Source organism: Mastomys coucha, unplaced genomic scaffold (assembly GCF_008632895.1).
Source record: "Mastomys coucha isolate ucsf_1 unplaced genomic scaffold, UCSF_Mcou_1 pScaffold20, whole genome shotgun sequence".
Taxonomy (NCBI): Eukaryota; Metazoa; Chordata; class Mammalia; order Rodentia; family Muridae; genus Mastomys; species Mastomys coucha.
Window position 1 is genome coordinate 134,474,128 of NW_022196903.1, and position 24,809 is coordinate 134,498,936.

The 24,809-nt window shown below is 44.8% G+C and overlaps 1 protein-coding gene across 29 annotated transcripts in view; it reads left to right on the top strand.

The window, feature by feature from the left end:
• Plekha5 (pleckstrin homology domain containing A5) overlaps window positions 1-23,758 on the top strand; it is a 169,418-nt gene extending 145,660 nt beyond the window's left edge. For 12 of the 29 annotated variants that reach the window (XM_031383750.1, XM_031383752.1, XM_031383754.1 and 9 more), the window contains 12 exons: window positions 2,294-2,395; window positions 4,282-4,393; window positions 6,416-6,465; window positions 7,328-7,516; window positions 8,924-9,044; window positions 10,472-10,587; window positions 12,988-13,197; window positions 15,927-16,067; window positions 16,420-16,532; window positions 18,388-18,524; window positions 20,545-20,631; window positions 22,908-23,758. In XM_031383750.1, the coding sequence (XP_031239610.1) occupies window positions 2,294-2,395; window positions 4,282-4,393; window positions 6,416-6,465; window positions 7,328-7,516; window positions 8,924-9,044; window positions 10,472-10,587; window positions 12,988-13,197; window positions 15,927-16,067; window positions 16,420-16,532; window positions 18,388-18,524; window positions 20,545-20,631; window positions 22,908-22,942 (1,413 nt within the window). In that variant the 3' untranslated portion in view covers window positions 22,943-23,758. Of the gene's footprint in view, window positions 1-2,293; window positions 2,396-4,281; window positions 4,394-6,415; window positions 6,466-7,327; window positions 7,517-8,923; window positions 9,045-10,471; window positions 10,588-12,987; window positions 13,198-15,926; window positions 16,068-16,419; window positions 16,533-18,387; window positions 18,525-20,544; window positions 20,648-22,907 lie in introns of all 29 variants that reach the window. The other 17 variants (XM_031383756.1, XM_031383759.1, XM_031383768.1 and 14 more) reach the window with 11 other exon arrangements.
• Window positions 23,759-24,809: the final 1,051 nt, after the last annotated feature.

The following is a 24,809-nucleotide window of genomic DNA, read 5'->3' on the forward strand; positions in this document are numbered from 1 at the left end:
CTGTTTTATTTCTTCCCTTTTCTACTGGGATTGCCTGGGATTGACCAAGTCCCCCGCATATACCTAGCAAGCACCCTACAGCTACGTATTCCTAGAACTACTTTTCAAACGAGGATCTTAAGGAGTTACCAGGTAGTCCTTGCTTCCAACTCAACCTTCCGAGTATCCAGGATCGCAGTCGTGTGTTGCTATGCCCAGATTTTTTATTTTTTCAATATAAACTAGGTATGGTGTTAGACACATACTTATAATCCCAGCACTCTGGAAGCTGAGACAGGAAGCTGCCAGATCAAGTCCAGCTAGGGTTACATAATGAGACCCTGTTGGGGGTGGGGAGAGGGAAGGAAGAAGAGGGAGAGAGAGTGGGAGGGAGGAAGGGAGGGAGGGAGGGAGGATATTCAAATGCTAGAGAGATGCCTGAGTGGTTAGGAACATTCACAGCTCACCCTGAGGACCCTCAGGTTGGTTCAGCGCCCACATCAGGCAGCTCAAACTGCCTGGAACTCCAGCTCCATGGGATGTAACCCCTTTTCTAGTCTCTGCAGGCACCTACACATACAGACAGATAAAGAAAAACTATTAAATTTTTTTTGTTTTTGAAGATTTATTTATTTTATGTATATGAGTGCTCTATCTGCATGTACACCTGCATGCCAGAAGAGGGCACCAGATCTCTGAGCCACCACGTTGTTGCTGGGAATGGAATTTAGGACCTCTGGAAGAGCAGCAGCCAGTACTGATGAATGGCTGAGCCATCTCTCCAGCTCCTAAAAAAAAAAAAAATTAAGAAATTAAATATAAATTCATTATAAAACTTGATTTAAGAAATACTTTTGTTGTTGTTTTCATTTTCAAGCAAGGTCTAACTTAGGCTAGGCAGCCTCCAACTCCCTTACTAGCTGAAAATGACCTTATCCTGCTTTCACCTCCCAGATGGAAGGATTGCAAACGTGTGCTGCCATGCTCTAAAATTCCACTAGAGTTTACAGTCTAAATTTGCAATAGAATTTTTTCTATTTGATTTAGAGAATAGCAGGATGACAAAGGACCCAGTTAAACAGTAGGTTAAAGAACTGAAGAGAAGAAACACCAACGGCCAAGAAAGGCATTTTCAACACACTTAGCCATCTAAAGATACAAAAGTACTTGGAGATTTTCTTTAGTCAGAATGGATATAATCAAGAAAATAAAGGAGCTAGAGTGGTGGCTCAGCTGCTAAGAGCATTTCCTGCCGGGCGTAGCATAATGGCACACACCTTTAATCCCAGCAGTGAGTCTGAGTGAGTTCCAGTCAGCCTGACCCACATCGAGAGTTCAGGACAGCCAGTTACACAGAGACCCTGTCTTTAAAAACAGAACAAAACAAAACAAAGGCCTTGCATCTCTTGCAGAGGAGCTAGGCTTGGCTTGGCTCCCACCAGCGCCATGGAGGTTCATCCCAGGCAGTGCACATACAGACCTGCAAGCAACCAAGCGCTCATACACATAAAATACATAAATCTAAAAATAAAAGTTGTTTTAAAGAAAACATGGACTGGACAGATGGCTGAGCTGTTAGAGGGTAAGCTCACAACCAAAACTACAAGAAAACAAAGGATAGCAAATGCTGGGGAGGCTGTGAGGAACCTCTCTATCACTGCTGAGGATATACACCGTAGCGTGGATATCAGGCTCCCAAAGAGACTCAAAACAGGGCTTTGTGGCCTACAGCCGCGAGAGCTAAGAAATGGAGCCAGCCTAGAAGTATGTAATCTGATAAATGGCATATACATAAAATCCTGACATTTGCACACACACAAAAAAAGATGTAAATAAAATAAGGCTAACTCTAAAACAAGCACCATGTGCTTTCTCTGATGGAATAGTCTTGAGAAAGAGGAAACAGTATAGGAGAGTGGATTACAACAGTTCCTGTTTGGTGCTGGAGTTGTAACTTAGTAAAGTACTTGCTTACCATGGTTTTTGTTTCAGTATTCAGCACTGCCAAAGATATTTTTTTAAAGATTTGTTTTTTATATGTAAGTCCACTGTAGCTGTCTTCAGACACATAGAAAAGGCATACGATCTCATTACAGACGGTGGTGAATCACCATGAGGTTGCTGGGATTTTAACTGAGGACCTCTGGAAGAGCAGTCTGTGCTCTTCACCACTGAGCCATCTCTCCAGCCCTGATATTTTAATTTTACCCAAAATAAACCATAAAGTTTTCTGAAATCTTGGGAGGTTTTAAGCATATTGATAATGCCATCAAAGCTTGGGTCCCCTTTAAGATGATGAACATTTTGATTTTAGGAGCTGGAACGAGCCTGGAGAGAATATGACAAGTTGGAATATGATGTGACTGTTACCAGGAAGCAGATGCAGGATCAACTTGATCGCCTTGGAGAAGTGCAGGTAGGAAAGGCGGTCTACTTAGAGTCGACCTCTGTAGCCTTCCCAGGCTCGTTCTGTGGGCCTCTGCAGATACACGTGGAGTGTCTTCAGTGACAGGATTCTCACTCTCCCATGACGTTCCCCATCTCCTCTATAAAAGCCTGGTGAGCCCTGAAGCTCTTGTGCTTCTTTGTGTTTAGTGCAGTTCCTTGAGCACTCTAAGTACTGTGCTCTCAGTACTTAGTTCAGCTCTCAGCACTCTGCACTCTTAGTGCTTAGCTCGCAGCACTGTGCTCTCAGTACTTAGCTCAGCTCTCAGCACTCTGCACTCTTAGTGCTTAGCTCGCAGCACTGTGTTCTCAGTACTTAGCTCAGCTCTCAGCACTTCCTATAAACTTGGTTTGGACTCTTCACATGTCATTCTGTTACTGCTAATACACAGTTGTTCACTCCATGCACTGTTTTTTTTCCTCTCATAAGTATCTCACTTGTAGCTCTTGCATACTAAGGTTATAAATGTACCCCACCAGACCTATTTATCAAATAATATTTTTAAATAATATTTTTCTTGGCTAGAGAACTTAAGAGCACTTGCTACCCTTCCAACCCTATATTGAATAGCTCACAACCATGTATAACACTAAGTCTAGGGGATCCATTACTGTCCTCAAGCCTCTGAGGTTGCCCACATATGTGGCACACACGTTTTCACTGTTTGTTCTATTGCTGCTGCAAGGAGACACCATGACAAAGGCAAACTCATATAAAACTCTTATAAAAGAAAGTGTTTAACTGGGGGCTGGCTTACAGTTTCAGATGGTTAGTCCCTGATCCTCATGGCTGGAAGCACACAGGCATGGTGCTGAAGTAGTACCTGACAGCCACAGGCAGGGAAGAGACATCTGCTACAGCAGCAAACTAGCAACTGTCACTGATGAACAATCACACAATAGTTACTCCTTTTGAATCCAGTGCTAGTGCTGTGCTGAGAGCCTTGTGCATGCAGGACAAATGTACTTCCTGCCACTGGTGTGCAGCACACTGTTGGCTGTGTGTGTGAAGCCAGAGGGGATGGACCTGTAGGCAAGGCAGCGTTCCTTCTCTTCTTGGGGGCTTGTTTGTTTGTTTTTATTAGATTTATTTGTTATTATACATAAGTACGCTGTAGCTGTCTTTAGACACACCAGAAGAGGGCATCAGATCTTGTTACAGATGGTTGTGAGCCACCATGTGGTTGCTGGGATTTGAAATCAGGACCTTCGGAAGAGTAGTCAGTGCTCTTAACCCCTGAGCCATCTCTCCAGCCCCCTGGGGGGGGTTGTTTTTACTTAGGAATAGTAGGGGGGTTTTCTTTCTTCATTTTTCCATTTATAGTCCCTTCAAAGAGTATGCCTTCCTAGAGTGGGGAAGCGCTTGCACACAGCAAGCATGTACAACAGCACATTTACATCAGAGAAATGCGTGCTTTTCTCTCCGTGCTCTACTCTTTACCTTTGCAACATCGTGGCCTCACATGAGTTATCCTAAATATCCTGGGGACTTGATCCTCTGCCGCTTCTAATTTTTTATTATATAACTAGTAGAACTTATAAGGTTGGCTTTTTTTATAAATTATTATTGAATTAGTTATTTTCCTGTTGCTGTCATAGAAAACCAAAAAGCAGCTTAGTGGAGGAAGGGGTCCCTCTGGCCCTCAGTTCCATCATGGCAGGGATGCCTGGAGGCTGGCCTGTGCTCAGGAAGCAGAGAGTGAGAGCGGGCCCAGCTGTAAACCGTCAAAGCTCCCACCCAGTGTGAACTGCCCTTGCCAAGGCCCTACCAACTGAAACCCAGGGTTCAAATGCATGAGTCCATGGAAGACATTTCCCAGTCAAGCACCACAGTGACCTGTCCGTCTTTACTGATAGAGTGAGTCGGCAGGAATTCAACGGGCACAGATTCAAAAAGAACTTTGGAGAATTCAAGATGTCATGGAGGGGTTGAGCAAACACAAACAGCAAAGAGGCTCTGCTGAGACAGGTGAGTCAGCTTTGCATGGCTGTGTGTAAGTGGAAAGACATTGTTAATAATTTATCATCAGAAAACAGTCACTCTGTGCCATTGAATGGGTACGTAAGTTAATAAACTAAAAGCAGTAATTCGCCGGGCGGTGGTGGCACATGCCTGTAATCCCAGCACTTGGGAGGCAGAGGCAGGCGGATTTCTGAGTTCGAGGCCAGCCTGGTCTATAGAGTGAGTTCCAGAACAGCTAGGGCTATACAGAGAAACTCTGTCTCAAAAAACCAAAAAGGAAAAAAAAAAAAAAAGGCAGTAATTCTGGCAGCCACAGCCACACAAAACCTGAGCTATGTATGTGATTACTGAAGGTGCTGTAGCGACCCTTCCCTTCTGAATCCTCTTAGTGGGGGGACCTGAAGTGATCCTACACCTCTTTTCTTCAGTTTGCTTCCCCCATTCCTTTAATTTTTATTTATTTAATGTATGAGTGCTCTGCTACATATACATCTGCAGGCCAGAAGAGAATACCAGATTCTCTTATAGATGGGTGTGAGCCACCATGTGGTTGCTGGGAATTGAACTCAGACCTCTGGAAGACCAGCCAGTGGCCAGTGCTCTTACCTCCTGCTGAGCAATCTCTCCAGCCTACTGCCCCCACTCTTTTTTTTGTTTGTTTGTTTTTGGTTTTTGGTTTTTTGGTTTTCAAGACAGGGTTTCTCTGTGTAACTCACTCTGTAGAGCAGACTGGCCTCTAATATCTTTTATTTATATTTTGAAAGTTTCATACATGTACACAGTATAGTAACATGTGTCAGCATCGCCTTGTCTTGTTTCTAACCAATGAGTGCAGTTCCTGCCACCATTAGCATGGTGACTGGTCTTGTTGGCTTTCCTAATGGTAGCTGCCTGAGACTGTTGCATAGATTAACATGCTTTATCCTTTTTCATATTGGTGAACATGTGCTGTGTCTGGAGCTCTATTTGTTACTACCTGTAAGTCATTCTGTGACAGGCATCATTCCACCAGGTCCCACAATGTAAAGAATTAGTATGCACTCCGTTCTAAAGACTGTGAAGATTACTGTGTATACCAGTAATGTGTGAGGAAACCTGTTTCCACATACCCTTTCTTTTCTTATTATTAAGATGTTTTTTTAAAACTTAATTTTATGTGTACTGGTGTTCTGCCTCCATGTTCATCTGTGTAACTTGTGCCTGTGGAGGCCAGAAGAGGGCAACAGATCCCCTGGAACTGTTCAAGGCAGTTGTGAGCCTGCGGCTAAGAACCTAGCTGGTGTCCTTGACCAGTTAGGTATCTTTCCAGCCTGGAGTACCATTTTTAAGATTTAATATTCGAGCCAGATGTTGGTGGTAGTACATACCTTAAATCTCTCACTCTGGAAGTAGAGGCAGGCAGACCCCTGAGTTTGAGGCCAGCCTAGTATACAGAGCGAGTTCCAGGCAGCCACAGAGACACCTTCCTCCAAAAAAACAAAAAAGAAAGAAAGGAACTGAAGACTTCACCACTATGGTAGCTAACACCATGATCCTAGCACTAGGGAGGTTGAGGCCAAGAAGATGAACTCCACAGCAGACTCTAGAAAGCAGGACATGGTAGGAGCAGAGCAGAGAAGACTTCTCTAAAATAAGTAGAGCCAGCTCAGTGCTAAGGACACTGCCTGCAGTCCTGGAGCCCCACAAGGTGGAAGGACAGAACCCACTTCTAAAAGTTGTCCTCTGCCTTCTACCTGTGCACCTTGGCACGTGTGCATGCACATGCCCACAAAATAAATATATGTAAGTAAAGTAAGCTAACTGAAATCACTCTTTCTGTGGATTTAGAAAGTTGTTCTTGCTGGTCAGTGGGGGCACTCCTTTAATCCCAGCACTCAGGAGGGAGAAGCAGGGGGATCACTGTGAGTTCCAGGGCAGCCAGGGCAGTTACGAAAAATGCCATTTTGAAGAAGAGAACAACTGAAGAAAGAACAAGAAAGAAAGGAAAGTGTTCTTAACACAAATAGTTATGTTTTCTAATTCTCCCAGTAGGTCTGGCAGGATCAAAGCCTTTCTCATCAGTTAAGTGCAGAAGCGAGGTAAGTTTGGCATGCTCTTCTAGCAACTTGAAATATTAACACGTGAAATAAAAGTAGTTACAGCTTCTCTGTTCCTGAAAGAGAGAGTTTCAGCGTGCCTGGGGTGGCGGTGCATGCCTCTAAGCCCAGTGCTTGGGATCTTGAGGCACAAGGAAGCAAGTCTGCCTGGGCTACACAGCAAGACTGTCTCAGGAGAGAGAAGTCTTTTTAGATATATAAATATATCTAGGTCATTTTAACCTTAAAATGTAACTTAATAACTTGGTGTCTTAATGACTTCTAACATATTTTTTTTTCCTTAAATGCAAAACTTAAATTAATGACTACTTTTTGTCTGTTAAAACTTTTAACATTATTGTACTTTTTGCTTGTAATTTAAGTATTTATCATGGCTTCTTATGTTTGATAAAATGTGTAGGGTGGTTGCTAGATAAAGGCTTGGTTGTGCATGCCATAGAGAAATTATAACAACAAAGAGATACTGTCAACCTAACTGAAGAAAGGCCAAAAAGAAATTATTTTCTTTTTCCTCTCAAAGGCATTAAAAAAATATAATAAGATATATATATATTTTTAGCCAGCTCTTTTTTCTTCTTCTGGTTTTGCAGTGAAGTACAGTATTTTCACATAGTAACCTGTCTGGGTAGGTAAAGCTACCCCATATGTGTAGAATGCAGACATGGCATTTAAAACCCCATTATTGACTATCATGTGAAATTGCTTTGCTTTTTCAACGTAAGACTTGGCAGTGTCCCTTTAATCATATTTAAGTAACTTTAAGTTAATATAGCAATGAAAACAGTTTAGAAATGCTTAATCCAATGTGCTTATCTAAATAAGGTGACTATTCTACAATCTTTAGGAAGAGGAAGTAGCCCCACCTCGGCCTCCACTTCCCCGGTCTTATGACTTTACAGAGCAGCCTCCCATAGTCCCCCCTCTGCCCAGTGATAGCAGCTCCTTGCTCTGTTATAGCAGGGGCCCCGTGCATCTGCCTGAAGAAAAGAAGATTCATCAAGTTCAAGGATATCCAAGAAATGGATCTCACTGTGTAAGTGGCTGGAGCAGCCACAAAATCATCATGCATACCTGCTCATTTTTTAAATTAATTTATTTCATACTCTAGCTTATTTTTACAATAACTCCATTTTTAGCTAGTGCTTTTTTATTTGCATATAATCTCCTTTGTTTTCCCAATTTACATTTTATCATTCTCATTTTTTAATATTCTCATGATTTTAATATTTCATTTCTCATAAAGTGGTTATTTTGCACATTTTGATGAAGCCGTATTTTAAATTTGCCATTTCATAGTGTTAGACACAGGGTATTTTGATCATAAAATAGGGAAATAGCAAAATAGATGGGAGCTGGGCAGTTTAGGAAACTATGCAAGGATGTGGGCCCTGACAAGGAGCAGTGGGCCCTGTGGTTGGAAATGAGGCTTCAATGAGAAATGAATACAGTTGTCATAAGCAAGAAGGAGATTCAGGGACCTGGGTTAGGCAGGTGCGTTGTGACGTCAAAGCTAGCCTGAGCTATAAAGCAAGTCCCTGTTTCCAAGAAAAAAAGGGACCTTGGATAATGGTAAGGATACTGTCTTCTCTGACAAGAATTTAGTTCAGGGTGAGCCTTGCTCACTTAGACTTAACGTCTAGATGAAAGTTATTGGGTTCTATGACTGTTTTTTAGACCTTAGTTTAACCATGATAAAAATATGCCTTTGGGCCAGGTATAATGGCTCTCCCATCTGCTATCCCAGCACTCGGGGATGCAGATACAGGAGTGCCATGACTCCAAACCAACTGAGGCTGAGTAGCCTCAAGCGGGGTGAAGGCGAGAATACCCCTGGGAGGTCAAAAGGGTCAGGAGGGCAAGGCAAGCCTGGGCTATATGAGACCTACCTCCAAAAGGATAGCTTTGGGTAATAAAGTGCATACAAGGAACTGGAGAAGTGGCTCGGGTCCCCAGATTCGGTCCCTTTTTCTTCACAGTTTGAGGGACTCCAGCACCCTTTCATAGCCTCTGTGGGCACCAGGCACACCTTTGACTGCACTTACAAACAGGCAAGCCAAGCTCTAATATACATCAAATAAGTACATCTTTAAAGTGCGTGCAAGGCCCTCAGATACCTACACAGAGAAAAAAAGTTGTCCCTAGGAATATTAGTTTTAAAATACTAAGTTTTACTAATTAAAAATCTTCCTAAGGAAGGAAAAAAAAACACTTTGAATTATTCTTTCTACTCAGTTATCACCTGACATGTATTGTGTTATGTCAGAAGTAGCCAGCTGGGGCTTTCAATTTGCATCTTTAAAAGCAAACGTTTTTTCAGTTAAGTCCAGGACCTTTCGGGTGCTAGACAAAGCTTCTAGCACTGAGCCGCCTACCTAGTGGAGGTACAGAGCACAGTGACCATGCAGCTTCTGTTGTTGCAATCATGCATCTTCCATTCAAGGGTCCAGATTATAGACTCTACAAGAGTGAGCCAGAGCTAACCACAGTGGCAGAAGTTGATGAATCTAATGGAGAAGAAAAATCAGAGCCAGTTTCTGAGACGGAAGCGCCCGTTGTTAAAGGTCAGCATTGACAGCACTTCACCTCTTGTATGTCTTTGTTTTCAGATATTTTAGTATATATTTTCAGTCAGTACATTCATAAATATGTAATCTCACAGGCGGTGGTGGCGCACACATTTAATCCCAGCACTTGGGAGGCAGAAGCAGGTGGATCTCTGAGTTCAAGGCCAGCCTGGTCTACAGATGAGTTCTAGGACAGCCAGCGCCACACAGAGAAACCCTGTCTCGAAAAACAAAACAAAAAAAAGAGCTGTATGAGACGATACATACCTTTAATCCCTGCATCTAGGAGGCAGAAGTAGGTGGATCTCTGTGACGTCAAGGCCAGCCTAGTCTACATAGTGAACTGCAAAGCTCCAGGACAGCTGGAGCTATACAATTGAGACCTTGTCTCACAAATTTAAAAACAAAGGAAGAAAGAAAGAAAGGCTTTGAACTATGTTGACACAAACCTCAAGAGGATTGCTATGAGTCTGTAACCAACTAGGGCTGTATAGCAGGACTTTGTCTTAAAATAATTAAGGAGGCCAGAGAGTTGGCTCAGTGGTTAAAGCACTTGTGGAGGACCTAGGTTCAAGTCTCACAGCCGTCTATAACTCTAGTTCCAGGGGACTCAAACTCTTCTAACCTCTGACAGCACCAGGCATGCACGTGGAATACGTACATACATACATATAAAATAAAAAATTTCAAAAATATGTTGTTTTTGTTTTATTTTCTGACACAGGGTTTCTCTGTGCAGCCTTGGCTATTCTGGAACTCCCTCTGAAGGATATGCTGGCCTTGAACTCAGAGTTCTACCTGCTTCTGCCTCTAAGTGCTGGAACTAAAGGCATGCACCTCAACTGCCCAGCTAAAAATATGTTTTTAAAGAAATTGAAATTAAAAGAACCAGAAAAGTTTGGGCAAAAGAGTTAGCATAGGAGTGGTGTAATGACCCAGTGTTTAGAAGTGCTTGCTCTTCTTCCAGAGGACCCTTGTTCAGTACCCCATATACATACACATAGTTAAAAATGTAATGAACTAATCTTTTTGAGATTTTGTGTGTGTGTGTGTGTGTGTGTGTGTGTGTGTGTTTCTTTGAATCTGCTTCATCTGTGGGTACCCTCAGGTCAGGAGAGAGGGGGGACCCTTAGATCTGGAGGTGCAGGTGGCTGTGAGCTGTCTGACATGGGTACTGACAATGGGACCCCAAGCCTCTGTAACAGCAGGAGACACTCTAAACTGCTGAGCCTTCTCTCGCATTCCAGTCCCACCAGAGGGTGTGCCTAGGAGCTTGTATGTCGAGTAGCAGGAGAGTTCATGGGTTAGGGTCAGTCCCAACTTACTAGAAGTCCATACTCAACAAAGGCCTCTGTGCAATGCTCAGCAGGACACCATGCCAGGTCACGAGTGCTTTGTGGAGCTCACACTGCTTTAACTTTTAGGTTCCCACTTTCCAGTCGGAGTTCCTCTGAGAACGAAGTCACCCACACCCGAGTCTTCGACGATAGCTTCCTATGTGACCTTGAGGAAAACTAAGAAGATGGTGGAGCTAAGAACGGTACAGACCTCTTCACTGCTGCTGAGAGCTTTCTGTGTCTAGAGCTGGATTAGGAGCATCATCTTCTTTCTGTTTTTATCTCACAGGACAGCCAGTCACGGTATCTTTGGTCAGCCCCAGCTAAGCCTTAGTCCACATTCAGGCTGCACAGTGACGCCATGTCTTTTTAACAGGAAAGACAATCAGGTCGTCCAAGGATGTTGGCACTTGTGATCCTAACTTTTCAGGAGACTACCCTGGACTACAAAAGACACTAGCTCAAAATTTACTCCCAAAATGAAAACAGTTACTAAGATAAAACTCACAGCTATGTGTCACTGTTAGTGTAGTGCCATAGTTCTAGGGTAGTGTTACTAAGAGAGATATGCTGTTTTTCTCCTTAAGACGACGATGATGTGTTTGCCGGGCGGTGGTGGCGCATGCCTTTAATCCCAGCACTTGGGAGGCAGAGGCAGGCAGGTTTCTGAGTTGGAGACCAGCCTGGTCCACAGAGTGAATTCCAGGGCAGCCAGGGCTACACAGAGAAACCCTTTCTTGAAAAACCAAAAAAAAAAAAAAAAAATGATGTGTTTATGTAGATCCTACCTCAGCCTCAGCCTCCCACGTGTTCTAGGTGTCCACCACTCTATCCCTACTGCTGCCAACTCAGACCAAGGACCCAGACACATAGGAAAATGTGTTGAACTTTAAAATCTATATCATATAAAGTGGGTTACAATTTTTCTTTCCTAGTGTGACTAATACTTCTAAGCCCTTCAGTTTATATAAAATGAAACTGACACATGGAAAAGCCATAAAAATTTAGCCATTTATGACTGTTTACAACCAAGAAAAATAACTTATAGAAAATTGTTAATCAAAAAACATTATAGGGTATTTTCTTGACTAGTCACTTCATAGTAATATGTGGCAAAAAAAAAATTACATTCCTCTAAAATGGAACAATGTTTATTATGTAAGTATTCTGCCCCATTTCTTCCCTCCCTCGTTTCTCCTAATCTGAGGTTTATGCCATTTTCTTATATTTTTAGTCGTGAGCCTAGCCTTTAACAACTGAGCCATATCTCCAGCCCACCACTTTCTGTTCCAGAGACATGGAGTAACATTATTCAGAGAAGCCATAACCATTTATTCATTTATGTTTAGTGAGACAGGCATCAATATGTAACCTAGGCTAGCTTCAAATTTACAGCATTCTTGCCTCTGCTTCCCAAGCTATCACTACAACAGACAACTCTGTGTGTGTGTGTGTGTGTGTGTGTGTGTGTGTGTGTGTGTGTGTGTGTGTGTGTGTGTACGGGGAAGACCCCACAGGACATCTCAGTGAACTCCAGAAATCTGCCTGACTCTACCTTCTCTCACCAAGCTCTGGGACATAGACAGGAGCTGCTGTACCTGGCTTTCTTGTGTGCTGGGCATGCAGACTCAGGTCCTCATGCACAACAGCAGGCACTTTACTACTAAGCTAGCTCTCCAGCCCCAGCACTATCTTTTTAAAGCAGCATCAGAGTTCAATAAGATAGTTTTATTTGGGTTTGGTTTGGGGTGTTTTGTTTAGTTTGGGCTTTGAGACAGTTTCTCTGTGTAGCCTTGGCTCTTGTGGAAGTCTGTAGACCAGGCTGTACTTGAACTCACAAAGATCTGCCTGGCTATATTCCCAAGTGGTGGGACTAAAGGGGCATGCCCACACCACCCAGCTACAGCAGGGTTTAATAGTTTTATTTAACGTTGATTTGGAGCCTGTGGGTCAAGAGAAAGAGAGGCATTTAGAAAGAGATAACATGAGCCCAGGCTTCTCTTAGACAACTGCCCTTTGGCTGTTTCAGCCCTCGGTCATCCTTATGGTTGGCTGAGTTGATTTTTGTAATGTTGCAGCTGAAGACCTGGAAGCCAGCACTCTGCCACAGGCTAGTGCTTCTAATGTTTCCTTATTGGTATTGAAGACAAAAAATTGCTAATTTACCTTATAACATTTTTTTTCTTTTTTTTTTTTTTTTTTTTTTTTTTTTTTTTTTTTCTTCCGAGACAGGGTTTCTCTGTGTAGCCCTGGCTGTCCTGGAACTCACTCTGTAGACCAGGCTGGCCTGGAACTCAGAAATCCGCCTGCCTCTGCCTCCCAAGTGCTGGGATTAAAGGCGTGCGCCACCACCGCTTGGCCCTTATAACATTTCTTATTCATGATATTTTTAGAAGTTTTTATTTGTTTGTTTTTGAGAGAATATCTTATGCACTCCAGTCTTGCTTTGAACTCTGTTAGCTAAAGATGTCCTTGATCCTCCTGCTTCTGGTTTATTTGGTGCCTGGAATCTGTCTCGGGGCCTAGTGCATGCTATGCAAGTACTCGACCAGCTGAGGGACTGTGCGCGCCTGCGTGTTCATAAACTTATTTTTAATTTTAAGGAAAGACCAAGAAGTGCCGTGGAACAGCTGTGTCTGGCTGAGAGTCCTCGGCCTAGGATGACCGTGGAAGAGCAGCTGGAGAGGATCAGGAGACACCAGCAGGCCTGCCTGAGGGAGAAGAAGAAAGGCCTGAATGTCCTCAGTGCTTCTGACCCATCTCCCTCACAGAGCCCTTCAGATGTGAGGGACAGTCCTTTCAGGGTGGCTCAGGTACACTGATGTAATTGTGATTTCATTGCTTCTGACTGTTTTAGATACATCTTTTCTCCTTGCTTGTTAAGAAGACTGGCTTATTTAATATGCTGCAACGAGGCAGCCATGGTAGGGCCACTAGCCATGGGCATTGTCACAGGCTAATTAATACTTCATCTCTGAATTATATCCCAGCCCTTAATAGAGCATCACTGAGGTATTAGGGACCTCCGAGAACTCCTGCTGTAGCACAAGCAGGCCTCGTGTAGCATTCTCCTGCCATGGTCCCATGTAACTGAGGTTACAGACGTGTGTCACAGGCTAAGGTTGTAGGTAGGACTAATCTATTTCTTTATTTTGTGCGTGGGTGTGGGTGTGCACTCCACAACACACATGGAGAGGACAACCCATAGGAACTGCTGTCCGGGGATTGAACTCGTGTCAGCAGGCTTGGCAGTAAGCATCACCCTTACCCACTGAGCCATCTCCAACTAGTTTCTCTTTCATCCTTGCTTTTGCAACAAGACCAGGCTGGAACCTTATGTAGCCCAGGCTGGACTAGTAATTCTCCTCCCTCTACTCCCAGTATTGGGGTTGCAGACATAAGCCACCACACCCAGCCTCTTTATGCTTTACATTACTTTTAGTCAGGGTGGGAGGGATGACAAGGTCTCCACATCCACTCAGCCGAAAATGACCTCGAGCTCCTGCTCTCTTGCCTCCACTTCAAAAGTGACAGCATCTCCTCCCTCCTCCCTCTTTCTTTCTTTCTTTCTCTTTTTTTTCTTTTGGCTTTTCAAGACCAGGTTTCTCTGTGTAGCCCTGGCTATACTGGACTGATTTGTAGACCAGACTGACCTCAAACTCACAGTCTCCTCTTGCTTCCGCCTCCCAGATGCTGGGACTAAAGGTGCACCACTGTGCCCAGCCCCCAGAAAAGTTTATCTTAAGACAGAGTCTCACTAACTGTCCATGCGGCCTTGACCTGACCTTGTAGCCAGGCAGTCCTGTATTAGCCTGCAGAGGGCCTGGGCCCCAAGGACGCACCATCATGACCGCCTCAGCTGAGTTACATAGACGGAGACTTACATGTTTGATAGGTTTTAGTAGGCCTACCATAAAGATAGCTGCTTCATGTGATTTGATTATTATAATAGTAAGCTATGGTGGCTTATTAAAATGAAAATAACCTTGTGCTCAAGAGAGGAGAGCCAAAACAATTGCTGGATGCCCTGTACCACCTGTGGGTTAATCGTACCACCTAAGCTGGGCAGCATGACCTGTTTGTAACAATCAGACATGGAAGAGTTCTCAGCCCTTGTACCACCTGCAGGTTAATCATACCACCTAAGCTGGGCAGCATGACCTGTTTGTAACAGACACACATGGAAGAGTTCTCAACAAATGTAAACCATCATGCAGTTTACTTGTTACTATGACAAACACCAGACCCAAGAGCAACTTAGGGGAGAAAGGGGTTTAGTTGTCTTTCAGGTCTGTCATCAAGGGGAGCCAAGGGGGCCTGCTGCCTAGAGACGGCACTACCCACAGCAGGCTTAGCAATTAAGAAAATGATCCACAGGGTCGTCTGACAGAGGCAGTCCCCCATGTGAGCTGCCTCCAGAAAGTTGACACTGCCTCTAGGCTGTGTCAGTTCCATTAGCTTGGGAAGCAGTAACTGTGAGATGGCTAGCTAGCATTTGCAAGGCCCCGTGCCTGATTCCCAGCTCTACCAAACTCTGATCGTGTGCATGACTTACCATGACCTTTTGTACAGAAAAAGATGTCTTGCACTTCTCAGCCTCAGCAGCCTTTTGTCCCAACGTGTCGATTGCGCACTCCCCTAGAGGACCCACATACCAGAAATGCATCAGTTGCAAGCGCTCCTGCCCTGGTCCGCCTCTTCTTCCATCCAGGAGATGGACCTTGCTCGTGGGCGTTAGACTCCGGCTGTTGAACTCTATGGCATATTTTACAAGTTGCAGAATGGGTGGTTTTAAAAAAGAGGAAAGGAAAAAGTATATATTCCCTTCATTTCTCCTTTGTTTATAGAAATATTCCCTGTAAGTAAAAACTCTGGTTTTGTTGTCGACATTAATGCCTATTATCTGTAAAAATGTACACATATGTGCATAGTGTCAAGGTAAGGATGCTCTGGGAAGCAAACAGGGAAAGCTGGATGTGGCGGCTCAAGCATGTAATCCCAGCATTTAGAAGCCTGGGCTGCCTAATGAGACACCATCTAAAACAAAACAAAACAAAAAAACCATGAGTGCTGTAGAAATGGCTCAGAGGTTAAGAGTGCAGGCTGTTCTTCAAGAGGACCCAGGTTCACTTCCCAGCACCTACATCAAGCAGTTCACGTCCACCTTCAAGAGATCAGACTCTTCTGGCCCGTCTTCAAGAGATCAGACTCTTCTGGCCCGTCGAGTACCCATATACACAGAACCATACTGACACACAGAACCAAAGCCGAGTGCTGGGAGGCTGGGTAGCAGTAGTAAAGACCCAGAGTCACTACGTTCAAGAGCTGTGGGCAGAGGGTTACAATTTCCATACCAGCCTAGGCTGTGTAACAAGACCCATCCGTAATCCACGCATGAAGCCCAGGAAAGAGACTCCCTACAAATCGTGGCCAGCCTGAGCTACCTAGTGAGTTCTGGGACAGTCTGGACTGAGACCCTGACTCGAAACAATAACAGGAAATGTAAGTACATAAATAAAAATGCTCTCTGTGTTTTGAGCAGACGCTAAGGAGGGATGATAACGTTAAGGAGCTAGACACCGTCCACAGAGAAAATGATGCCAAGTCAGACTGTGAAACTCCAGCAGCAGAGGCTGCTCACCTAGAAGAAGTTGAACCCCAAAGTACAGGCGTCAGCAGAAAGGTAAAAGTTCAGATATGGAAGGGTGGGGGGACTGGGAAGATGAGATTGAGGGAATTAAGGTGTGCTTTTAGTCAGAGAGCTCTAAGACTAAATGATAGAGTCTCTTTAATTTGATAGATGTGTTTACCACATAAAAATACCACCCAGTAGCTATGCCTGTAATGTGTATTATCTCTTGTATAAATGGCTGTATACATTTCAGTAGTAAATAATATTAATGTTTAAAATACTCAAATCTAGATTTATCTACAAATATTTGGGGGCATAATCTTTAATTAATGTGATCATTTCTGGTTTTTCTAATATTAAATATATGAAGAATACATTGAAAAGCACTTTTTCTTATTTGTAGCTAAAAAGATCTGAAAGTATTTTTTATGAAATGCTTTACACACCTGAGCCAAACGGAATGCCTTCTGAGGAAGTGATGGATAAAGAGCAGGGGCATGCAGATGGGTCATGCAGGTAAGAGCCAGAGAAAAGAAGGTCAGTGCTGCAGAAAGCTGAGGCTCCTTGTAGGATTTATTTATTTTTATGTGCGTATTTTGCCTGCATGTGTGTGTGTGTGTGTGTGTGTGTGTGTGTATCCCATATATCCCATATATGTGCAGTGCCTACCAAAGCCAGAACTAGATTTAACACACAATTGTGAGCTGCTGTGTTCTGTCCAGGAGCAGCCACCCCTCCAGCCCAGCCAGGTGCGGTAGGTAGGGCTCAGGAGACAGAGGCACACAGATCTCTGACTTTGAAGCCAGATGGTCTATAGAGAAAGTTCCAGGATAGCTAGGGCTACATAGAGAGACCTTGTCTTAGAAAACAAACAAAGGAAGTGTTTGAATTCGAAATGGACATTAAGGGCCTAGAGAAGTGAGTTCAGTGCTTGCTGTACAAACGAGGTAATGAGCGCAGAAGCCACGACAGCGCACCTCTACGTGATACTGTGAGAAGCTGTGTGAGACAGGTGCAGCTCAGAAGCTCTTGGACCAGCCAGTCTAGCCAATCCAAGAAGATCCTGGCTAGGGGCTGGAGACATAGCCCAGCAGTTAGGAGCACCAGGCTGCTCTTATGGGGTTGTTCCCAAAATGCACTTGACAGCTCCTCTGTCTCTAACTCTACTTCCAGAGAATCTGATGCCCTCTTCTGGCTCCTGAGGGTACTGCACATGCATACGGTATGCAGGCAAACAAGCAGACAAAGCATCCATATACATCAAATGAAAATACATTTTGACAACATGTTGGTGTAGGGAATCGAGGGTTCCTGTGATCATGGTTTAGCTGAAACACGAGTGGCAGGGGGAGTGGCTGGCACTGAGTAGGCAGCTTTCATAACATCATTTGCTCCAGTCTTTCTGTTCTTCATTTTATAAGAAAGAAAATAACATTACTTATGAGAAAATATTAACAGTTATTATAAATAGAGATGGTAGCATCTTTTCTGTATGAGAGGGGGGGTGTGTATTTGTTGAGGTCCCATATAGGCCAGGCTGACTGAGCACTCCCTATAAAAGCAGGATGACCTTGAAGTTGGGGTCATCCTGCCTCTCTGGCTTCTGTACAGGGATTGCAGGCATGGACCACACACCTAACTATGTATAGTACGTGTAGTATGAGTTTCCATTAGAAAGTTAGAAGGAAGCCGGGCGGTGGTGGCGCACGCCTTTAGTCCCAGCACTTGGGAGGCAGAGGCAGGCGGATTTCTGAGTTCGAGGCCAGCCTGGTCTACAGAATGAGTTCCAGGACAGCCAGGGCTACACAGAGAAACCCTGTCTTGAAAAACCAAAAAAGGGGCTGGCGAGATGGCTCAGCGGGTAAGAGCACTGACTGCTCTTCCGAAGGTCCTGAGTTCGGATCCCAGCAACCACATGGTGGCTCACAACCACCCACAATGAGATCAGATGCCCTCTTCTGGTGCGTCTCACGACAGCTGCAGAAAATTACGCCAGAGCGAGCGGGGCCAGAGCGAGCAGAAGTCCTGATATCAACAGCAGCCACACACATGATCGATCACAGTCATCTGTACAGCTACAGTGTACTCATACACATAAAAATGAAATAAAATAATTCTTTAAAAAAAAAAAAAGGAAAGGAAGAAAGAAAGAAAGTTGGAAGGAGACCAGACAGCGTGGCCTCCTTTGGAAAGCTGAGTCAAAGCCACCCAAGGCCGTGTAGCTAGACCCCATATCAGAAGTTCAGAGAAGCTGGCTATTGAAGCCCGTCCTGTACTGAATGGCATGACCTTGTCTCAGAAGTCATCAGGGCTAGAGACATGGCTCAGTGCAAGTCCTGCAAGGTTTAACATGCCAGTCTGTTCCCATCAGCCCTCAGGAGGAGGCGGCCATGACAAACCATCAGGTGGAGGACCCCCCTGAAGAAGCAGAGAGTCTTCATGAAGAGGAGGAAACTCTTGCTTCCTATGACCCAGCTCCTGAGATTCCTAGGGAGAGTCAAACCACAGGTACGTGCATGCTTTAAGCTTACTACTTCCCTTTGTAGGTGCTAAGGGAGCTCTTGATCTTACTTCTACAAGGGAAGTGTACCAAGGGACCCACTTCTGTGTGGTTCCGCCTCAGGTGCATCCCTGCACTGTGGAGGAAGCAGCTATCCCTGCTCTGACACCGGGGCCTGGGGCTCAGAGAATTAGCTTTCATTTTCTTTTTCAACCATGAAACAGTAAACTGTTTGTCTAGAAGAGCCAAGCATGCTGACTCTTGCAGCTCCTGTACTCAAGGAGGCTGAGGCAGTTGAAGCCCAGCCTGTATTGAATGGCATGACCTTGCTCAGAAGTCATCAGGGCTAGAGAGATGGCTCAATGCTTAAGTTCCATACCACTTTTTTTTGTTTTTGTTTTTGTTTTTCAAGACAGGGTTTCTCTGTGTAGCCCTGGCTGTCCTGGAACTCACTCTGTAGACCAGGCTGGCCTCGAACTCAGAAATCCACCTGCCTCTGCCTCCCAAGTGATGGGATTAAAGGCGTGCACCACCACCGCCTGGCGTTACATACCACTTTTACAGTTTACTCATGCAGTGCCTTGAGCGAGTGCCTGAGATGACTTATGCCCATCTCCACCCAGACACACATTTGTTGAGGCTTTCTCTCTATAACAGCTCTGGCTGTCCTGGAAACCCCGGGTGCACACCTACACACATGCATTTATTGCTGTTTTTGAGACCGGGTTTCTCTAGGTAACAGACCTAGCTGTTCTGGAACTTGCTTTGTAGACCAGGCTAGCCTCAAACTCACCAAGTTCCTCCTGCCTCTGCCTTGAGTTCTGGATTAAAGGCGTGTGCCACCATGCCCTGCTACATAATTTAAAACAAAATCTTGTTTTTTAATTTTTTTTTTAATTTTTTTTTTTTTTTTTTTTTTGGTTTTTCAAGACAGGGTTTCTCTGTGTAGCCCTGGCTGGTGGCCTGGAACTCACTCTGTAGACCAGGCTGGCCTCGAACTCAGAAATCCGCCTGCCTCTGCCTCCCAAGTGCTGGGATTAAAGGCGTGTGCCACCACTGCCCGGCTCAGAAATCTTTGTTTAAATGATTTCTTCCTACACGGAAACCTTACAGGCCAGAACCCTTAGAAACCACACCTGATACTTTGGGAACTGTGGGATTTTGTTTGCTCTGGTTGGTACCCTGCTGCATACCTAGATCTCAGTGTGGGAATCCCAGGATGTCCAGGGAACATTAGAAAGCAGGTGATTGTGCTGGCCTGTCAGTGTCTCTCTCACGTGTGGGTGTGTGAGTGTGGGGTGGATCTTGACCTTCCGATACTGTTCTTCACTCCTGCCCCTACCTCCTAAGCACTGGGACTGAAGTGTGTGTTGCCACAACTAGCCTCTTACTTGTTTGCCTCCTGTACTCTAAGCAAACCCATTTCAGTCCTCTAAACTTGCTGTCACACCGGCCTGATACCAAAGCGTAGCACAGGGATTCCCACTCTGGACCCCTTAGAGCCAGTCGGGGTCAGTGTACTGTGGTGGTAAGCCTACAGCACTGCCACCTCCTTGCTGTGAACTAGAAAAGATACAACAGCACTTTCTGACAAATACCCAGGAACTGATTAAAGAGAGGAAAGGACGAACAGACCAGACAGTGCATATCGATGCTCAGAAACCCGGGTTAATGGTCCTTTCTTTCCCTTTTTCCTTTTTTTCCCTTTTGGTTTTTTGAGACAAGGTTTCTCTGTGTGGCCCTGGTGGTCCTCCAATTCACTTTGTAGACCAGGCTAGCCTCAAACTCAAGAGGCCTGCCTCTGCCTCCCAAGTGCTAGGATTAGGCCTGTGCCACCATGCCCGGCATTAGTTGGATTTGTAAGATGTCTTCTGACCTCTACACTCATGCACATACTTGTGCGCACACACACACACACACACACACACACACAATTAATATCAACTATCTTGTTCTAAACAACATTCATGTATGTATTTGTGTTTGTGTGAGTATATACTTATCTTCTGTTTTCTTGGTGTGTTTTAGTGAAAAGTCTGTCCCCGTCTCCTGAGTGCTCCATGGCAGCAGACCCGCCCACTGCACCACAGCTCACAGAAGGATCGCATTTCATGTGTGTGTAGTCTCAGAAGTATGTCTTTCTTCTCTTTGGTGCTTTGTGTTAGGAGCGTGTTACTTGGATTGTATCCATTTGTTGGAACAGCAGTACAGGCTAGTTAACCCTGGACTGTGTCCCACCAGAACCCCTGGCCATGTGTGTGAGGTCCAGGCCATAGTTGAGGTTTCTCATGTTGCCTTTGCAGGAGTGTGTCTCTGGCGGTGTTTTCTCTCCGTCTCTCATACTGTCATTCATAAATGCAGCAGAATCTGCAGTGAGCGGCTTTGCCAGCCCTCCTGGCAGCACTGCAGCTGTGCCCTGCAGACATCCTGCTGAGCAGGCAGGTGCTACCCTTTGGACAAAGCGATGTTTGTGATACAGTCTGGGGCGGAGCCTTGACATCCTGAAACCTTGGCTGGAGCCAAGAGAGAGAGCTGAGGGTGACTTCCTGAGTCACTGCTTCTTTTGGACTTTTTAAAAAAAGATGTATTTATTATTATAATTAGTACACTGTTGCTGTCTTCAGACACAGCAGAAGAGGGCATCAGATCTCATTATAGGTGGTTGTGAGCCACCATGTGGTTGCTGGGATTTGAACTCAGGACCTTCAGAAGAGCAGTCAGTATCCTTACCCACTGAGCCATCTCACCAGCCCTCTTTTGAACTTTTTATTATTACTATTACACAATAGTAATGTGTGTTTTGTATATCTAATGTGTATGTGTGATGGATATGTCGCATGAGTGTGCCACAACAAGTGTGTGTAGGCCACAGGACAGCCTTGTGGAGCCAGTTCTAGCCTGCCACCGTGTACATTCTGAGGTTTGAACTTGAATTATCAGTGAGGCCATAGGTACTACTAAACTATCTCACTGACCCTCACACACAATGCAGACTATGTGCACAGTACCTGCTTTTCTCAGAAGTTTGTGCTTACAAGTAAATAGTTTTCCTGAAAAATGGAAGTGAGAATTTGTACGCTTTTTCTATGTTTTCTCAGCATCTACCACCTCTTACAATGCTGGGAACTTTTCAGTTACTATAAACTCTGGAATGGCCGTAAACAGTATCACAAGCTGTTAGACAGTCTTCAGATGTACCGGCCGGCCGTGCAGCGACCTCTTGTCTGGGTTCTGTCTTCACCCTAGTTTTTGTAGTAGCTCTGTGCTGTGACTCGAAGCTCCTGTGGGGTGTGGGTGTGAGGTGCTTCGCTAGAGTTAGAAATGACCAGTTGTTGTAGGTGTGTGTCTGTGGCTTGCCCTTTTCGCTCACAGAACTTTTTGGTTGTGTAAAAGTGACTCAGGTGACAGAATGACACTAGACAGGAAACATAAAAATGCTTGTGGCCTCTGCTTCTGTGAGTGAACAATGGGCAGTGAGGACACTCACAGGGCCAGGTGCCTCCTGAGAGACAGACACCAGTGGGTTTCTATGAGGCTGAGTGTTTACGTAGTGAGTTCCAGGTGCCAAAGCTATGGTGAGACCTGCCGCAAAACACAAAACTATAGGAGCTGGGCGTGTAGCTCAGTTGGTATAGCACATACCTAATACACATGAAGTTCTGGATTCAGTTCCCAACACCACAAAGGATCAGACATGATGGTGTACACCAATAAATCCAGCACTTGGGAGGACAAGGCAGCAGAGTTAAAAATTCCAGACCAGCCCAAGCTTCCTGAAGCTCCACGTCCACACAGAAAAGTGTTGTCATGAAGTTTTGGTCAGGCCATGACTTATGGCACAGCAGCTGCTCCTCTAGCAAAGGACGGTAGGACTTTGGATGTGCCAGTTTGGTCATTTGTTACTGGATTGTGTCTTACTTTTGATTCCAACTCCAGGAGCAGTGGGCATTACAGCTGGGCACAGACATCAGATAGTTGACTACTGCACACAGCTAACCTGTGGCTCAGACACTGTTACTACTTAACATCTTGCCACTCGATGTGCATGTCAGTTCTCTGATCCTGTGGTTTGGGCAGGAGGTAGGAGTCCTCACAAGTGCTGCTGTGGATGCAGTTCAGTAAGTGCTGTGTGTTCTAGAGAAGTCCGGCAGAGCTAACCTGCCTCACTAATCTGCCGAAGCCAGTTGAGACGTTTCTGAGCTGCTGTGTGATTGATTGCATCCTCGGTTGTTCCTTCAATAAGGAAGTGAAGAAAGTGCCTGTCCGTGTGCTCTGGGTTAGGGTTTTCTGGGCCACATTTGACACCTGTTGTTCTGCCTTAGTCACTTTGGGATATAGCAATCATTAGCTTTGCAGATGTCAAAAGTAATCTCCCCTCTCGTGTTTTTCAGCCGCACTGACGTCTGTTGAGAGCACACAGAGCTGAAGCTGTGGACCTCAGTGGTGTAAGAAGATGTACAATATACCTTAAATCTATGAAATTCATAGTTCGGATGCCTCTGACCACAGAGCATCGTCTTATCACCTTTGGAAAATGTTTATTCCAAAATAGCTTTAATGGCCCGTATGTGCACTCCATAGTGTCAAGATCACCGTCCTCCGCCAGCTTGCTGCTATTTAAGTTGAGAGCGTATCAGTCAGGTGCTTTCTCCCCTGCGCTCGCTCCATCAGAGCTTGCTTGGTTGCAGTTCCCAGAGTTGGATGCTGAAGTCTCTGACCTGGGGTTCCTTTGCTCGACAGTGAGGCTACGCTTTCCTGCAAGCTTGTCCGCTTCCCAGCCCTTTCCTTCCCATTTTGGCTTCTGCAGTACTTCGTTTGACACTTGATTTGTAAAAATTTTATATAAATATATTTAAAATGTGCCGTTTTATCACTGCTAAGTGAAATCTGTCCTGTTTTCGGCTCTAACCCCTCCTCAGTCAGACTGCATCATCAGCAGTCCCTGCCACGCTCCATCTGCTTCCACGCAAATACTGTTGCTTAGCTTTTCTTTAAAAAGCCAAACGATTACAAGTGTAGGTATTTTGAAGTACTGGACATTTACATCATTGGGATAGATGTGTACAGCAATAAGCAGGCTTTTAGACCCAGTACTTGGTTTGTGTACAGATGTAATTATCTTCATTGTGTAGAAGTTACACAGTGAACACATGTAATAAGGCTGCTTACTATAGTTTAATGCAAATGTTCATAGCTCATTTCTTTTTTATCATGTTAAATAAATGTTGATGTTCTTAAATCAGTTGTGTTAGAATATTTTTCTTTCCTATCTATCTGTCTATCATCTATCTATCTATCATCTATCTATCTATCTATTGCTCTCCGGGGTTTCAGGATTTCACCATATTGCTCTGGCTGGCCTGGTACTTGCTATGTAGACTGGCTTTGAGAGACTGCCTGGCTCTGCTTGCCAAGTATTGGAGGTAGAGGCATGCACCACCATGTTTAGCTAGTCTTTTTATGGAAAAATGGAGACTCTGAGACCAGGAGTGTAGCCCAGAGGTAGAGCATTTCCTCAACATGTATGAGCCCTATGTTCAACTATGTTCACCCGAAAAAAAGAAAATGGGGGGGTGGGGGGAACATCATTAAAAGGCCTTGTGTATCCAGCCTTCCCATGACAGAGTAGAGGAACCTGAGGGCACACAGGAAAATGATGCCAACCACAGTTGATATCCACTTCATGCCACAGGTCAGATCACCATATCATAGTTCCAACTTCTCATAGATTGCAGCTTAACACCAATAAGCAGTTAGTTTTGAGAAGTCTCCTGCCCTGTTTCCATGTCTCCAAGCTGCAGTCCCAGTGTGCTTAGAGAAAGTGGGGGAAGGGCTGACAGAGCTGTCTCTGCCATGGAGAACTAGACAGTTTCTCATGATCAGGGCCCTCAGATGGTTTCTTTAGGATACATTCTTTGCAGATGTTCACGCTCTTCAGAATCGATTACGTTTTCTTCCCCTCTAAGCTTTTGTTCATGTTGTACATTGTTCCCAGAGCACAAGGAAATGTGATGCTTTTTGGATTCCTGTGTAGAATAGCCCCAACCAAGTTGGCACTGGTCAAGTCTGTCCCCAACCCATGACACACTAAAAAGGATTTAGACTTAATTCGAAATGCAGGTGTATAAAAATGCATGAACTTCAAAAGGAAGGGAAGGCCAGTGTGCTCAGCTCGAGTCTGCAGACCAGTGAAGGCAGGTCAGCAGAGATGGGGCTTGCAGACCAGTGAAGGCAGGTCAGCAGAGATGGGGCTTGCAGATCCGTGAAGACAGGTCAGCAGAGATGGGGCTTGC